Raw genomic sequence first — 18366 nt, 5'->3', positions numbered from 1 at the left:
TTTTGATCACTCCAGTGTGCCAGACACTGTTCCGGGGACTGGGGCTATAACAGTGAACAAAAATTCCTGCCCCTGGGAGCACCCATGCCAGGAGGGAGATTAACAAGTAAACACAGAGAACCGCAGGGTCAGACGATGACTAGTGCTGTGAAGAAAAATAAGGCAGGCAAGCGGGGGAGGGGAGGGACCAGGATTGAGAGGGATCGAGCCCTGCAGACTTTGGAGGAATGAGGGGTCCAGGCAGGAGAATGGTGCATTCAAAGGTCCTGAGGTTGTAGCATGCTTGGTGTGGGTTCAGATAAATGCAAGGGGGCTTGTGTGGCTGGGACCAAGAGAGGGAGGGAGGGAGAGCGGTGGAAGATAAGGACAGAGAGGGGACAGGGCTTTGTGGGCCACTAGGAGCACTTTGGCCTTTCTCTGAGTGAAGCAAGAGCAGCGGGAAGGTTTTGAGCACAGGAGGGACAGGAGCTGATTGATGTGTTAAAATAGTTCCTCTGGCTGCTGGGAAGAGAACAGACCCAAGGAGGTACGAACAGAAACAGGGAAGGAATTAGAGGGCCGTTGCAGGCATCCCAGTGAGAGACGGTGTTGGTTCGACTGGGGTGAGAAGGAAACGATGAGAAGTGTCTGGTTGGAGATAGATTTTGAAGGATCTGCAAAGGGATTGGATGATGGGGGCAGGGCAGGAAAGAGAAAACAAGTGGGTGTCACTGCAGGACCCCAGAGGAAAGCCAGAGGACGGGAGGGGAGACTCCGACTTGGGGGCAGTGGAAGTAGTTTAGCCAAATGAACCAGGGCTGGAGAATCAGGGCTTCCCCTTGTCCTTGGTTTTCTCATCAAGTGTAGGTTGAATGGCTGGTATGTTTCAAGCCTTATCATGGGTACTAGAGAAGCAGTGGTAAATAGGACAGACTTGTCTGTACCCTCATGAAACTCCCAGCCCCTGAGGGAGACAGGTGCTGCATAAAAACCGCAGCTGTCCATCTCCCAAGCACTTGTATATGGATGTTCATACAGCATCGTTCATGATAGGTAGCCAAAGAGCGGAAACAAACCCAAATGTCTGCCAACGGATGGATGGCGAAACACAATGTGGACACCCACACGATGGAATAGTATTCAGCCATTAAGAAGGAATGAACTACCGTAGAGGCTACAGCACGGATGAAGCTCGAAAACATCATTTTAAGTGAAAGAAGACAGACACAAAAGGCTACATATTGTAGGATTCCATTTCTATGAGGTGTCCAGAATAGGCAAATCCAGAGAAACAGAAAGTAGTTGAGTGGTTGCCTAGGGCTAGGGGGTGGTGGAATGTGGAATGACTGCTAATGAGAACAGGGTTTCTTTGGGGGGTAATGAGAATGTTCTGGAATTAGATGGTGGTGATAGCTGAACAACACTGTGGATCTGCTAAAGACCACAGAATCGCACTATCAAGTGGTGAGCTGTGTGGTATGTGAATTGTATCTCAATTTTTTTTTTTAAATTGAAGTATAGTTGATTTACGATATTGTGTTAGTTTCAGGTGTACAGCAAAGTGATTCCGTTATACATATATATATTTTTTTCTCATATTCTTTTCCATCATGGTTTATTACAGGATGTTGAATATAGTTTCCTGTGCAAATCCTGGTTGTTTATCTGTTTCATATATGCCACTGTTAGATGATATATTAATTTTATTTTCTTTACCTAAATTGAGGAAGAAACCTAAAATCAAATCTAAATATATTACAGGGCATTCAGGGAGGTATGTTTTGTCGCCCCTCAGAAAATTACCTGAAATTTACTTTCAAAATTAGATCTGCTTGTTTAAAAGCCCTATCCTGGCTCCTTTCTTGTTTGCATCAAGTTTTTTTTAAAGCGGAAAAAAACTGTAGCTGTCCTAAGTCCAGTGAGGTAGAGGGCCACAATGATGAGAGAACGGGGCCTCTGTCTGCTTGTGTTGCCCAGACAATGGGGAGGGGTTAGCCAGGCCAAGGGAAGGGGAAAAGAGCTGTGAAGGCAGAGGAACAGCAAGTGCAAAGGTCCTGAGGCCCTGTCGAGACTCTGTGCTAAGGCCTATGTGGCTGGTACAGAGAGGGATGGGATCTGACACTGGGGAGGTGGGCAGAGGCCAGGTTGGTGTTTGTCCCGAGAGCACCAGAGAGGGTTTCAAGCTGGAGTGAGGGCAAAAGAAGGGATGAGGAACATGGATGAGGCCGTGCTCAGAGCTGAGCCGGTGGAGGACAGCGAGGAGTGTGGAGCCATCCTGCTGGAGGATCTGAAGGGTGTAGTGGAATTCAGGGGGAAGGAACTAGAAGGAGATGAAAGGCAGGCTTTGAGAAGGAGAGCCAGGAAGGGCAAATTCTGCAGATAAGAAAGGGAGAGGTGAGGCTGGGCCCAGCCTGAGGGCGTAGTCCTGTCCTGTCTGGAGGGGAGTCAGCCTCCCAGAGGCTTATCTGACTGGGAGCTCCCTAAGGCAGGAGCTGGGGTTGCCTCCTCTCTAGGACCCAGCTCCCCCCAAGCCCAAGGACAGTGTGAGTGAATGAATGGGAAGGGGGTTGCTGGGCTGCCACAGTGCCTCCATGAGGGCACATCCCACTCCAAACTGTGACCCATTCTGTTTGTGGCATCTCCCTCAGCCCCTGGAGTGCAAGCCCTGGTCTGATCCCTCCCCGGGTCCCACTTCCACCTTCTGCAGGGCCTGGCCCGCAAGAGTCCTTGGGAGGTGTTTGCTGATTGAATGAATGAATGAATGGACAAATCAATCTTTACTGAGCACTGATTGAGTGCTAGACACTTTCTAGGTGATGAGACTAAAACAGTGAGCAGAAGTCCCCTTCCAATGGTGCTCACATTCTAGCGGGGAAATGGACCAATATACAGGTAAATATGTAGTGTTCAGGTGTTCAGACAGGTAGCAGTGAGTGTTGGGAGGAAATAAAGCAGGGAAGGGGTGTAGGGGTGTAGGGATGGCGCTCTTATATAGGCTGCTCGGAGCGTCTCTCACTGAGCAGGTGACATTTGAGCAAAGAAAAATTTGGTGGGTGAATTGGCCTGCAGAGTCTGGGAGAAGACATTTTTGGCAGCGCAGACAGCCTGTGCAAAGGCCCTGAGGCAGGACTGTGCTTGAGGTATAGGAGGAATGCGGGGAGAGGGTGGGAGTTGTGGTCAGAGAGGGAACTAGTGGATCCAGTGACGACTTGTTTTTACACTGAGCCAGATGGAAGCCAGGGAGAGATTCAGTGCAGAGAAGGGACAGGATTTGACTCAGGTTTTCACAGAATCCCTCTGGCTGCTGTGGAGAGAGCAGAAGGAATGAGTCCCACTTTGGTGGCGCTCCAACATCAGTGTGCCGTTGGGGACAGCGCCCCTCCCCCCACACCCCTGCCCAGGGCACTTAAAGGAACTGGCTTTAGGTTGTGAGTGGCATCCAGATGCTGGCAACAGACAGATCCAGGCCTGAGCTCCGTCCCTCTCTACCTGTGTGTCATCTAGTGACCTCGGTCTACAATCGCATTCAGCACCTCCCCCGTGTCAGGACTGCTCTGGACCCTGTGTCAGGATGCTACATGGGACGCAGCCACCCACCCCTGCCCTCGGGGAGCTGGCATTCCCAGCCAGAAGCCGAGGGCTTACAGAGCAACATGTGCCCCCGTAATATGTTAGGCGGCAGCTCAGGGAGGTCTTTGCAGCTGCGTTCAAGTAGGGGAATGACAGGGTGTGACTTGGTTTCTCAAGGAGAATATTTTCTCTCAGAGATGTTGACAATTTTGATAACATCTAACCCAGGGTTGTCATGTGGCGATCCACATACGTACATTTTTTAAAAATTGAGGTATGGTTAATTTACCGTGTTATGTTAGTTTCAAGTACACAGCAAAGTGATTCAGTTATATATATTAAATACATATACGTATGTATATATATCCTTTTTCAGGTTCTTTTCCATTTGAGGTTATTACAAGGTACTGAGTATATTTCCCTGTGCTATACAGTAGATCCTTGTTGTTTATCTCTTATGTATAGTAGTGTGTGTATGTTCATTTCAAACTCCAAATTTATCTCCCCCCCTCCCCCCCACCCCTGCAGTTTCCCCTTTGGTAAACATAAATTTATTTTCTGTGTCCGTGAGTCTATTTCTGTTTTGTAAGTCAATTTATTTGTATCCTTTTTTTATATTCCACAGATAAGTGATATCATATGATATTTGTCTTTCTCATATGATATTTGTTACTTCACTTAATATGATAATCTCTAGGTCCATCCACATATGTACATTTAAACTTTCCGTAGTCACATTAAAAAAGTAAAACCAGGGAAATTAACTTTAATGTGATTTATTTCCTTTACCCCAGTATGCCCCAAATACTATCTGAATGTGTAATCGATATTTTTTCAATGATTAACAAGACAGTTTATGTTCCTTTCTCAACTCGGAGGCTACAGTTTCTTTGGAAATATTTTCTCTGTCTTAAGAGTTCATAAAACTTATGGTCAAAAAAGAAGATTCACAAAGGGTCCAAGTCGTTCCAAACATACTTTTCCAGTGACTGAGTGGAGGATTGGTTTTTAATTTTTAACTTATTACAATTAAATAAAATTAGGAATTCAGTCCCTCCGTAACACCAGCCAATTTTCAAATGTCCAGTGGCCATATGTAGCCAGTGGCTCCGGTGGTGGACCGCGTGGGCCAACATGTTCTGAACTTTATAGGGGTCCAGAGTCAACAAGCATCATCTCCCAGAGCCCCCTTTGAGGACTCAGGGCTGTTGGGACTTGTGTGGGAGACATTGGAGCACATCCTAGTAGAGAGAAACTTTTGTTGCTTTGTATTGTAAACAGTTGTCTGGAAGGTGGTGAAGGGTCTTGCAGTGAGGTGCCAGCCAGTGCCTGGGTTACCGCCATAAAAGCATGTCAATCCCTTCATGGTAGTCCAGGTTTGTTAGAAGGCCTTTTGTGGCAGTGACAGCCCCACCCCGATGCCCCAAGTTAAATGCTTAGGGAGGCTTATTTCCCCTACCCAGAAGCCCCAAGGTCCTTCTGGAGCGGTCAGCAGTAACCTGCCCTGGCCTGTAGCAAGGGGGTGGCCTCTTTTCCACCTGCACGGCCCTCACAGCAACAGCTGCAGGCAGAATGGGACCCCCTGCCCTCCCATGGCTCCCCAGCACCCTCAGAAAAGCGAAGAGGTTGCACGGTCTGTCCCCGCCTGCTGTGCTAGCCCCAAGGCCTTTGCACAAGCGGGTCCTCATGCCCAGAGCACACCTCCCCTTATTTCTGCTTGATCCATTTCAGCCTCGTCTTTTGAGCCTGAAATCCCAGGAGCGGGGGAATTCCCTGGCGGTCCAGTGGTTAGGGCTCCATGCATGCTTCCACTGCAGGGGGCATGGGTTCTATCGCTGTTAGGGAACTAAGATCCCACATGCTGCAGCGTGGCCAAAAAGGAAAAACAAAAACAAAAAAAGTCCCAGGAACTGGGTACCAGGAAGCCTTCCTCCCCCCATCTGATTCCAGCGTCCCAACCCCCACTGTGTTTGCCTCTGTGAAAGTTTTCCCCATTGTCCCTGTCAGCCTCTCCAATCAAGGAGCATCCCCAGGGCAGAGCAGGTGTGACTCATCCCTGAGCTTGGCCCAGGGAATGTCTGAAGATAAAGGAATCTCTTTAAAACAACCTGAAATGCTTGCATGCCTCCTGTGACGGGGAGCTCGTCCCCCTGTCGCAGGCTGGCCGAGTGATGGAAAGTTTCTTCCACGAGCCCAGTTCTGTCACAGCTGCCTTCAGCCCCTTTCTCCCATGCGTTACCCTCAGCAGCACCCAGGTGCTGTCTCTGGGCACCCAGGCTCTAGATATTTGCAGGGGTTATGTGCTCTGCTGGGACGCATTTCCTGTAGGGCCACAGAGCATTCTCTTTTGGAGACCTGATGCTTTGTTCTTTCTGTGAATTCTTTTTTGTAGCAAAGTATATTGGTGGTGCAGAAGACAATATCAAATAGACGTGGACAATTTAAAGACTAAGGGAAAAACATATACACACACAAACATATATTCTTTGAATATGCCTTTAAATTTTATTTATTTATTTATTTATTTATGGCTGCGTTGGGTCTTTGTTGCTGCGCGCAGGCTTTCTCTAGTTGTGGCAATTGGAGGGCTACTTTCCTTTGCGGTGCGCAGGCTTCCCCTTCCGGTGGTTTCTCTTGTCGCGGAGCACGGGCTTTAGGTGCGCAGGCTTAAGTAGTTGTGGCTCGCGGGCTCTAGAGCGCAGGCTCAGTAGTTGTGGTACGCCGGCTTCATTGCTTCACAGCATGTGGGCTCTTCCCAGACCAGGACTCGAACACTGTGTCCCCAGCACTGGCAGGCGGATTCTTAACCACTGCACCACCAGGGAAGCCCTAAAAATTTATTTTTAATTTTTACACATAGCAGGCACTAATAATATTTTTTTATTAAGTGAGCGAAATGTCCAACTATACCATAATAATTAAATACATTACGGGATAATTCACTCAGCTATCATAAATTCTTTAATTAGGAAACAGGTTCATTATGAGAGAGCCATTTGCCTTCATATATCAGAAAAATTTGAAAATGGGCATACTCGTTGCTCTAAGAACTTTATTTCCAGTACTTAATTCTAAAAACAAATTACATAGTGTTATCATTTAGCTATAAAGAGGTGTATTGAAGAACACTTCAAATCAGCCAAAATTTATGAACTATGGCCATTATTTTTCTTTTCCATATTCTCTGTCATGTGCTTATGTTATCTTTGAATTTTTTTTTTTTTTGGCCACACCCCGCGGCTTGCAGGATCTTAGTTCTGTCACCAGGGATCGAACCAGAGCCAAAGTGCCGCGTCCTAACCACTGAACCGCCAGGGAATTCCTGCATATTCTTTAAATTGTCCATATCTGTTTTATATTCTCTTCTGCATCATTGATATACTTCACTATACAAATATATTAATATATATTTGTATACAAATGTATTAACTTGTATATTCACATATACATATATAGTGTATCTATAAAAAAAAGCTCACAGATCAGAAGTGATGAATTTTGATGAATTCATCATCAAAATCTGATGAATTTTCCCCAGCTGAACACAGCTGCGTAACTGGCCCCCAGGGGCAGAAACAACATCCCTAGCTCCCTGGCACCCCCCTCCCCACTGCTCAGTCATCCAACACCATAGGTTAGTTTTGCCTGCTTCTTGAAGCTTTTAATAGAGGTAAACGAAGGCCAGAGAGAGCTCTAGGCTCAGTAATTTAATTGCCGTTCAGATACCCGTCTATCTGTGGTAAAAGTTAGGCAGCCACTGTGTGCTATATGGTCCATTTATAAAAGCTGTTTGGTTGTTTTTTCTCGTCCCTACAGAATAGCTTTAAGGCAACTGATTAGAGCAATTGTGTGGTTATCCTCAGGTTAGGAGGAGAACGGAACGGGAACGTGCACACCAGTTTTGAGGAGCTGCCGTGCTGGTCACCGCCCCCGCCCTGCCCCCAGAGGGAGGTGCTGTCCTCACCCCCTGGCCACCCTCCGGTGGGCACACCTCAACAGTGTGACATGGTTCTGGCTTAGTTCTCGCTGGTGAACTGCACCTGAACCCTCCTCATCTTTCACGGCCCTCCTCAAATGTCCCCTATTCTTGGCAGCCACCAGCAAGGCCCCCGGGGGTGTCTGGGTGACCTCCAATCGTGCCCATCTCGCTCAGGTGTGGGGACAGGGCCCCACTGCCTGCACCCCACCAAGCCAGGAGTCCCTAGGGGAGGATCAAAAGTGCCAGATCTGCGTGGGTCCTGGGTGCCCAGCGTCGCCCCACTCAGGCCTGGCCCACAGGGCTTAGGAAACGTGTAATTAATAAATGAAGCATCAGATAGCCTCTGGGCCACACAGGCCAATTCAGCCTCATCACTGAGGTACTGGCCCTTCATCGCCTGGGTCCCAGAGACCTCCCACCCTCCCTGAGGCCTGGGAGTGGGTCACTCTGTACCTCTTCAGCCCCTTTTTTTTTCACATCTTCATGCCTTTCCTGAGCTCAGGCACTTAGTAAGCCTGTGGAACGTGGAGTCACTACCCAGAAAAGTGGCAGACGCTGGCCCTACCCTCGGGGCTCTGGTGTGGTCTGGGGACAGCAGCAGACCCAGACACGCACAGCAGCATTGAGGGAGGTGACCCGGGCAGTGTGGGAGCCCAGGAAAGTCCCAAGAGCAGCGTTACCCAGAGTGTAAGCCGCATGTGTGGTTTTTAACTTCTTCAGGAACCACTTTTTTGTTAGTAGAAAGTAGAACGGAATGGGCCAAATTAATTTTAATAATATGTTTGTATAATCTGATACACCCCCAATATTCTTTTTTAAATATTTATTTATTTATTTTATTTTGGCTGCCCCAAGTCTTAGTTGTGGCACGTGGGATCTTTTTAGTTGTGGCATGCGGACAATTAAATATTCTCATTTCAACATGTATTCAGTATTTAAAAATTTTTTTGATTAAAAAAATTTTAAACAACTAATTAATTATATTTTTAACTTTGTAATGAGATAGTTTACATTTCTTTTTTTTAATTAATTAATTTGGTTGTGCTGGGTCTTACTTGCGGCAGGCAGGCTCCATAGTTGTGGCATGCATGTGGGATCTAGTTCCCTGACCAGGGATTGAACCCAGGCCCCCTGCATCGGGAGCACAAAGTCTTAACCACTGTGCCACCAGGGAAGTCCCTACATTTCTTTTTTTTTTTTTTCCACACTCAATCTTCTAAATCCCGTGTGTCTTTGCCACTTACTGCCCATCTCAGTTGGGAGCAGCAACGTTTTAGGTGCTTGAGAGCCACCTGGCTGATGGCTGCCGTATTGGACACGGCAGCTCTAGCATCTATTTGGAACTGATCAGGAGGTGCTAATCAGAAGGGGCTTCCTAGAGGAGGTGATAGCTGAAGTGAGCCTTATGGGAGCTTCCCCGGAAGTTGGGAGTAGGTGGTGAGGCAGGATTTCTAAAGAGAAAGAGAGCACATACCCTCGCTTTCTCCTTCATTCACTCATTCATTTGAACCTCCCAGTTGCCTGATGACACAGCCATGGGTCAGAACAGGCTCCACCATTCAGATGACCAGACATTTATTAAGCACCTGCTATATGCTGGGCACCGTTCTAGAAGCTCCCCTGTGATGCTTATAATCTGAAGGGGGAGCCGAGGTTTGACAGTAAAGGTAAATAAAATAGTTACATGGTGTGAAATGAGCCAGGGAAGACTTTTTTTTTTTTTTAATACTTATTTACTTGGTTGCACTGGGTCTTTAGTTGTGGCATGCAAGGTCTAGTTCCCTTACCAGGGATGAAACCCAGGCGCCCTGCATTGGGAGCATGGAGTCTTTTTTTTCTTTTTTAAATTTATTTTTTAGAAATTTATTTTATTTATTTTATTTTTGGCTGCATTGGGGTCTTCATTTCTGTGTGTGGGCTTTCTCTAGTTGCGGTGAGCGGGGGCTTCTCATGGCAGTGGCCTCTCTTGTTGTGGAGAACGGGCTGTAGGCACTCAGGCTCAGTAGTTGTGGCTCGCAGGCTCTAGAGCGCAGGCTGAGTAGTTGTGGCACACAGGCTTAGTTGCTCTGCGGCATGTGGGATCTTCCCGGACCAGGGATCGAACCCATGTCCCCTGCGTTGTCAGGCGGATTCTTAACCACTGTGCCACCAGGGAAGCCCGGGAGCCTGAAGTCTTAACCGCTGGACCACCAGGGAAGTCCCAGGACATTTTTTAAAAATGATGGAAACAGAAGAAGAAGGCACTGACTTTAAAGAACTGGCCAAGAGGGAATTTCCTGGCAGTCCAGTGGTTAGGACTCTGCACTTGCACTGCCAGGGCCCCCGGTTCGATATCTGGTTGGGGAACTAAGATCCCACAAGCCGTGCGGCACGGCCAAAAAATAACAATAATAAATAAATAGAGAATTGACCAAGAAAGGCCTCTTGGAGGAGGTGACAAGAGCTGAGACCCAAGTGATGAGAAGAAAACTGGATAGATGGGCAGGTGGAGGGCACAGCACGTGCAAAGGCCCTGGAGGTGGGAAGGAGTGTGAATTGTCCCTGGAACTGACAGAGGCCTGCGAGGTGGGGACACACAGCAAGATGGTGAGGGGTGACACTGGTGGGGTGGCCAGGGCAGGGCCAGAGGGCTTGGTAGCCACGGGGTAGAATCCCCCCAGTGGGAAGCAAGGATGCCAGAAAGGAGGCTGCCACAGTGATCTGGCTGGGCAGGCGGAGGTGGGGAGCCGGGAGCTCAGGACCCAATGCCTGGCAACTGGCTGGAATTGGGAAGGTGCAGGCCCAGCAGTTTTCAGGAGACAGCTCTGGGGGTGTGGTCAGAGTGAGGGTCCAGGGGGCCAGCTCGAAGGCAGCCTATCTCTGCATTCATTCATTCATTACATATTTCCTGCCAGGGGCATATTTCAGCTGGGGGCTGGTGCAGTGGTAACCGGAGCCATGGGTGGGACAGGAGCTGGAGGAGGGAGGGAGGCAGGGAGCGCCCCAAAGTGTGTGCTGGGCTCCTCCTCTGGGTGGTAGGGACCCAGAGCCAAGGTTCCCACCTCCCGGAAGCTCCCAGCTAGAGACAGGGCCCAGGCCTTGCCTCAGCCCCCTGGGCCTGGAGCCCCAGGGTGGGGAGAGTCTGCCCTTCCAGCCGGAAGGACCTTGCCCAGCAAAGTGAGGGCAGGCGGCTCAACTCTCTGGGACCCTCCTGACCTGTCCTGCCTTCTCCCTTCCAGGTAAGAGCAAGGAGGCGGAGATTAAGAGAATCAACAAGGAACTGGCCAACATCCGCTCCAAGTTCAAGGGTATGCTGGGGGCCCAGGCTCCAGGGTCTGTGGGAGGAGCGGGCTGTGCGCTGGGGCTGGGATACCTGGGACTTGTAGGTTTGATCCTTCCTCATTTTTGCCTCCCCTTTCTTCCTTCCTCTGGCCCCAGGGGACAAAGCCTTGGACGGCTACAGCAAGAAGAAGTATGTGTGTAAACTGCTCTTCATTTTCCTGCTCGGCCACGACATCGACTTTGGGCACATGGAGGCCGTGAACCTGCTGAGCTCCAACAAGTACACGGAGAAGCAGATAGTGAGTCTGAGCGGGGAGAGGGCCGGGGACCTGGACTCCTGGGTCTGAGGTAGGAGGGGCCGGGGGCCTGGATCCTGGGTCTGAGGGAGGAGGGATTAGGGGCGGGGACTCCTGGGTCTGAGGGAGGAGGGATTAGGGGCGGGGACTCCTGGGTCTGAGGGAGGAGGGGCCGGGGGCCTGGATCCTGGGTCTGAGGGAGGAGGGATTAGGGGCGGGGACCCCTGGGTCTGAGGGAGGAGGGATTAGGGGCGGGGACTCCTGGATCTGAGGGAGAAGGGGACGGGGGCCTGGACTCCTGGGTCTGAGGGAGGAGGGGCCGGGGGCCTGGACTCCTGGGTCTGAGGGAGGAGGGGCCGGGGGCCTGGACTCCTGGGTCTGAGGTGGGAGGGGCCGGGGGCCTGGATCCTGGGTCTGAGGTGGGAGGGGCCGGGGACCTGGATCCTGGGTCTGAGGTGGGAGAGGCCTAGGACCTGGACTCCTGGGGCTGAGGGAGGAGGGGTCGGAAGTGCAGACTCCAGGGTTGAGGGTTGGGGTCTAGGGCCAGTGAACCACAATGCTCCAAGCCCACCACCTCCCTCCGCAACCCAGGGTTACCTGTTCATCTCGGTGCTGGTGAACTCCAACTCGGAGCTGATCCGGCTCATCAACAATGCCATCAAGAACGACCTGGCCAGCCGCAACCCCACCTTCATGTGCCTGGCCCTGCACTGCATCGCCAACGTGGGCAGCCGTGAGATGGGCGAGGCCTTTGCCGCTGACATCCCTCGCATCTTGGTGGCTGGGTGAGGCGTTGGGGACCCAGGTGGGGGGATGGGGTAGACAAGACCCAACCCAGTTTGAGGGTCAGAGAGGCTCTGTCACCTGCCCAAGGTCTCCCAGCCAGGCTTGGCACCACCGTGATTCCGGTGGCAGCCCCATGGTTGCCTCTTGTCATCTCACAAAAGTGACTCGACAGTGTAAGGCAGCTTCCCAGCAAAGCCAGTGGGATGTCTATCTGATCAACCTTTAACATCTAGTAAAGAAGAGGTGATAACCTTAAGTTATGTCGGTGACAGCCCTCCAGAGCTTCTGCCTCTTCTCCATTCATTCATTCAACAAACATCTGTTGAGCATATATGTGCGGGGCACCATGCTGATTGCTGGGGATGTAGCCATGACCAGAAACGGACATGGTCATCCTCCTCCCAGTGTTCACGGTCTAGAGTGGGGGATAAACATCGACTGAATAATTTCAGGATGAAACATACATTCCCTCTCAGAACCATGCTGTGGGGTGCAGAAGCCCATAGGGCATGTAGTAGGCATGCCTGACCTAGCCTGGGGGATCAGGGAGGGCTTCTCAGAGGACGTGGGATCAGGCTGAGACCTGGGTGAGTAGGAGGAGTTGGCTGTGGAACAGGGAAAGGCGTGAAGGGTGGTGGATCAGCCTTTGTGACCTTTCTGGAGCAGGAGGTTGTTCAGCAAACACTTCTTGAGCACCTGCAATGTGCCGGGCACTGTTCCGGGCATGGGAGGGCAGGAGGGAGCAGCGGAGGCGGTCATGCCCATCCTCGGGGAGCTTACATCTCGGGGGGAATCCAAAGAGCAAACACATAGGCAAAGAAGTGAGTCGAGTTCGGATAGTGACGGTTCCTCTGAAGAAAACAAAACAGGGTAGTGGGGGGCAGCAGAGATGGTGGGGAAGGCTGCTTAAGTCAGACTCATCAGGGAGGGTCTCTGCAAAAGGTGACATGTAATTTGAGACTGGAATGATGAGGAGAAGACAGTCATTCAGAAATGTTGGAAGGTATCTCCTCACACCAGTCAGAATGGCCGTCACCAAAAAATCTACAAACAATAAATGCTGAAGAGGGTGTGGAGAAAAGGGAACCAACCCTCTTGCGCTGTTGGTGGGAATGTAAATTGATACAGCCACTATGGACAACAGTATGGCAGTTCCTTAAAAAACTAAAAATAAAACTACCATACGACCCAGCAATCCCACTCCTGGGCATATACCCTGAAAAAACCATAATTCAAAAAGAGTCATGTACCATAATGTTCATTGCAGCACTATTTACAATAGCCAGGATATGGAAGCAACCTAAGTGTCCATCGACAGATGAATGGATAAAGAAGATGTGGCACATATATACAATGGAATATTACTCAGCCATAAAAAGAAACGAAATTGAGTTATTTGTAGTGAGGTGGATGGACCTAGAGTCTGTCATACAGAGTGAAGTAAGTCAGAAAGAGAAAAACAAATACCGTATGAAAACACATATATATGGAATCAAAAAAAAAATGGTTCTGAAGAACCTAGGGACGGGACAGGAATAAAGACACAGGCGCAGAGAATGGACTTGAGGACACGGGGAGGGGGAAGGGTAAGCTGGGACGAAGTGAGAGAGTGGCATTGACATATATAGACTACCAAATGTAAAATAGATAGCTAGTGGGAAATAGCTGCATAGCACAGGGAGATCAGCCCGGTGCTTTGTGACCATCTAGAAAGGTGGGATGGGGAGGGTGGGAGGGAGACGCAAGAGGGAGGGGATATGGGGATATATGTATACGCATAGCTGATTCACTTTGTTATGCAGCAGCAACTAACACAACAATGTAGAGCAATTATACTCCAATAAAGATGTTAAAAAAAAAAAAAAAAAGGTTGGAGTAGTGCTCCAAGCAAAAGGAGCAGCAAGTACAAAGGTCCTGAGGTAGGCATGAGCTTTGTACATTCAGGGAACCAAGAGATAGTGTCTCTGGCTTGACTATGGTGAACAAGCGAGAGAATAAGGGGAGTATGGATTTATTCTAATTGAAATTGGGAGGCAGTAGGTGTGTTTTGAGCAGATAAATGACATGCTTGGCTTTGTTTTTTTATTTTATTTTATCTTTTTAATTTTTATTTATTTATTTTTAATTTTTGGCTGCATTGGGTTTTTGTTGCTGCACATGGGCTTTCTCTAGTTGCGGTGAGTGGGGACTACTCTTCATTGCAGGACTTGGGCTTCTCATTGTGGTGGCTTCTCTTGTTGCAGAGCATGGGCTCTAGGCGCGCGGGCTTCAGTAGTTGTGGCTCATGGGCTCTAGAGTGCAGGCTCAGTAGTTGTGGCATACGGGCTTTGTTACTCCGCGGCATGTGAGATCTTCCCAGACCACGGCTCGAACCCGTGCCCCCTGCATTGGCAGGCGGATTCTTAACCACTGTGCCACCAGGGAAGCCCCTGTTTTTTTTTTTTTTAATGTTTTAAAATTTTATTTATTTATTTATGTCTGTGTTGGGTCTTTGTTTCTGTGCATGGGCTTTCTCTAGTTGCGGCGAGTGGGGGCCAGTCTTCATCGCGGTGCGCGGGCCTCTCACTGTCGTGGCCTCTCTTGTTGCGGAGCACAAGCTCAACGCGCAGGCTCAGTAGTTGTGGCTCACGGGCCTAGTTGCTCTGCGGCATGTGGGGTCTTCCCAGACCATGGCTCGAACCCGTGTCCCCTGCATTGGCAGGCAGATTCTCAACCACTGCGCCACCAGGGAAGCCCGCCCCTGTTTTTTTTTTTTGGCTACTTTATTATTTATTTATTTAGTTATTTATTTATGAAGCCTCTGTATTTTTAAAAGGTCACTGAACCTGGTGTGGGAGAAGGTAGGACTTGTATTTCTGGCAGCTTGTGGGCTAGATTCCTGCCTGAGGGTCTCCCCAAAACGCAGTTATCAATGTGGGTTAAAAGAGGAAATGAAATATTCTTCAATGTATTCATGAGCTAGCAAGAAAATAAGGAGACACACAGGCCACAAGCCAAGAGGAGCCTGACACCCAGGGAGATGAGCAGAGTGCCTAAGCTGGATTTTGCTTAGAGCATTTGCTGACCTGGATGAACTTAGGTATTGGTTTTGGGGCCCTATAGCCTCTGGGAGCAGAAGACAAGCTGGTTCAAGCAAGGGCTCCAGAGACCACACTTCAAAGTGAGGGTGACCTAGAAATAAATCCCCTTAAGGTCTATAAGCAAAAGTATCCTTTTTGAACTTTGGCATGGAACAGCCCGCACACTGGTGTTCAGTCCGATTTTCCCCTTCCTGGGTCATCCATAGAAACTTAAACCAAACTTCAGCTTAAGTGACACAAACTGCTAGTACCCCAGTGCCTGACAGAAGCAAACAGATCTTTTTGGGAGAAACCCACTTTCACCATAGGCCTCAATGATTTCCACAGATGAAGCTCCAAGTTACATGAGTAGCTCACAGTCGAAAATCACTAAGCACAAGACGCAAGGCACCATGAGGGAGAACCAGCAGAAAGAAAATGGAAAATAACAGTTGGATTGGAATTTTCATACAGAATGTAAGATGCGTATGCTTAATATGTTTCAAGAAAAAAGAGAACAATTTAAAAATGGAACGAAGTGTAAGCATTTTTTAAAAAGAAATGGACAACATTTAGATTTAAAAAAAAAATTAAGTGGTCTAGTTTAGCAGCAGAGTAGACAGAACCAAAGCAAGGATTGTAAATAGGCAGAAGAACTGGAGAAATTAATCAGAATGCAGCCCAGAGAAACAAAGAGATGGAAAAATTTAAAAGAGAGGTTAAGAGTCAAGGGAGATAAAATCTAACAGCACTCTTTAGAGTTCTAGAAAGAGAGAAGGGAGAGACTCATAACATGACACAGTGTTTGAACAGATTATGGCTAAGAATATACCAGAACTAATGAAAGAACATGATCCTTAGATTCAAGTAGCCTAGAGACTGTCGGGGGCGCCAAGCGTGGTAGCAGAGAGACCATTGAGATGTCTGTTGCCGTCCTGGGCAGAGCTGATGGTGGCTGGGACCAGGGTTGTTGCAGAAAATAGTTACTAGAGCTGTATGTTTTGGAAGGAAAGATGACAGTACTGATTGTATATGGTGTAAGAGAGAGAGAGGAGTGAAGTTGAACAGGTGGATAAATGATGAAGGAGGGAGTGGGGGAGAACCAAGTGAAGGAGGGGGAGGATCCAGAGCTGGGTTTGGCCATGTTGAATCTGAGATGCCTAGTAGACAAAGTCAAAACAAATAAGTAGGGACTTCCCTGGTGGTGCAGTGGTTAAGAATCCGCCTGCCAATGCAGGGGACACGGGTTCGAGCCCTGGTCCGGGAAGATCCCACATGCTGCAGAGCAACTAACCCCGTGAGCCACAACTACTGAGCCTGTGCGCCACAAATACTGAAGCCTGCACGCCTAGAGCCCGTGCTCCGCAACGAGAGAAGCCACTGCAATGAGAAGCCCGCCAACCGCAACAAAGAGTAGCCCCTGCTCAATGCAACCAGAGAAAAGCCCGCGTGCAGCGATGAAGACCCCGTGCAGCCAAAAATAAATAAATTAATTAATTATTTAAAAAAAAGTAAAACTAATTTCATTTTTTTTAAATTTTTAATTAAATTAAATTTTAATTTTTGGTTGCACCGTGCGGCACGCGGGATCTTAGTTTCCCCACCAGGCATTGAACCTGTGCCCCCTGCAGTGGAAGCTCAGGGTCCTAACCGCTGGACCGCCAGGGGAATTCCCCATCTAATTTTAATATTTTAATCTCACCTGATCCATCCAGAATCATTTTGACATTGGATCAACATACACATTATCCAATATTTTTTGCGTTAAGTCTTTGAAACCACTGTGTAATTTACACACATGGCATTTCAGTCTGGACTCACTCCATTCAAGTGCTCGGTAGCTTCGTGTCGCTGGGGGCCACCAGATGGGACAGCGCAGGGTGGATGGTAATGAAAGCCACGGCCGGATGAGGTCCCTCAGGCAGGATGTGACCAGAGAAGAGAAGAGACCAAAGGCTGGGGTGATCTAGCGTGTGGAAGTCTGGCCAGGGAGAGGGAGGAAAATGCAGAATGGGCTGTGGCTTGGAGCTTGGAGAAGAAACTTTCGCGGAGGAGGGAGTGGTCAGCCATGGTGAATGCCGCTGACAGTTTCTTTAAGATCAGGACAGGCAGCTGGCATTGGTTTGGGTGAGTCAGGTGGCCAGTCACCCTGATTGGGGAGAACTTGGCACCTCTGAGGGCTGAGAAAGAAGCCAGTGTGACAAACATATATGAGCACAGGTGATGTCCCCGTTTCACACAAGGGCAGGGCCCTGCCAAAGTCACAGGCCACGCTGGGCTTGTCTGACTATAGGCTGGGCTCTCAGCACTGAAAACTTGACCTTGATAGTGACTGGGGCATAGAGGAACTGTTTTTATGTTTTTGATTTTTTGTTTTGTTCTGGTTTGGGATGCACCACGTGGCTTGTGGATATTCCCTGGCCGGGGACTGAACCTGGGCCATGGCAGTGAAAGCCCAGAATCCTAACCAGTAGACCACCAGGGAACTCTGGGTTACTGTTTTCTTAGGTAGTTTTTTTTTTTTTAATTTGAGGTAAAATTCACATAACATAAAGGTCACCATTTTAAGTACTTTAAAGTATACAGTTTGGTGGTCTTCAGTCCCTTCCCAGTGTTGTTCAAGCATCCCCACTATCTAATTGCAGAACATTTCCATCACCCAAAAAAGAAGCCCTGTGCCCATCAGCAGTCATTCCCCAGACCCTCTCTTCCCAGCCCCAGGCCATCTCTAATATGCTCTGTGTCTCTAAAGATTTGCCTGTTCTGGACATTTCAGACAAATGGAATCACACAGTATGCGGCCTTTGTGTCCGGCTTCTTTTCTCTTGGCATAATGTTTTTGAGGTTCATCCCTGTTGTAGTATGTGTCAGGGCTTCATTCCTTTTTTATGAGGCAATAATAACATTCCACTGTATGGACGGACCACAATTTATTTCTCCATTCATCACCAAGTTTCCACCTTTCGGCTGTGATGAATAATGCACGCATTTGTGTGAACTCTGTTTTCGGTTCTGTTGCGGAGCTGCCTGGGCATGAAATTGCTGGGTCATAAGGTATTATACCTTGTTTCAAAAAAAAGAAAGAAAGAAAGAAAACAGCTGCGGTTGAATTTCCCTTCGGGTCCCTCATATCATCTCTCCATCTGGCCTTCCTCCCGGTGCCCTGAGTCTGGTGGTGGTGGTGGTGCTTATTCCCATGTACGTTTTGTCCTTTTACACCCAGGCACACCCCCCTGTATTATGTAGCTTTCAACTTTACCTACATAGTATCACAATCTCTGTGTAACTTAACCAAGTTGATCAATCGCTCTTATTCTTTTCTTTTTTTAATTTTTAAAATATTTATTTAATTTATTTGGCTGCATTGGGTCTTAGTTGCGGCATGCGGGGTCTTTCGTTGCGGCATGCGGGGTCTTTCGTTGCGGCACGCGGGTTT

The 18366-nt window shown here is 48.7% G+C and overlaps 1 protein-coding gene across 1 annotated transcript in view; it reads left to right on the top strand.

Moving 5' to 3' along the window:
• AP2A1 (adaptor related protein complex 2 subunit alpha 1) overlaps positions 1-18366 on the top strand; it is a 36489-nt gene that overhangs the window by 1886 nt on the left and 16237 nt on the right. Inside the window, exons 2-4 of the mRNA XM_032613171.1 lie at positions 10747-10815; positions 10946-11088; positions 11677-11870. Of these exons, the coding sequence (XP_032469062.1) occupies positions 10747-10815; positions 10946-11088; positions 11677-11870 (406 nt within the window). The remainder of the gene's footprint in view (positions 1-10746; positions 10816-10945; positions 11089-11676; positions 11871-18366) is intronic.

This window comes from Phocoena sinus, chromosome 19 (assembly GCF_008692025.1).
Source record: "Phocoena sinus isolate mPhoSin1 chromosome 19, mPhoSin1.pri, whole genome shotgun sequence".
NCBI classification, from domain to species: domain Eukaryota; kingdom Metazoa; phylum Chordata; class Mammalia; order Artiodactyla; family Phocoenidae; genus Phocoena; species Phocoena sinus.
This window is presented reverse-complemented; position numbering and strand designations above follow the sequence as displayed.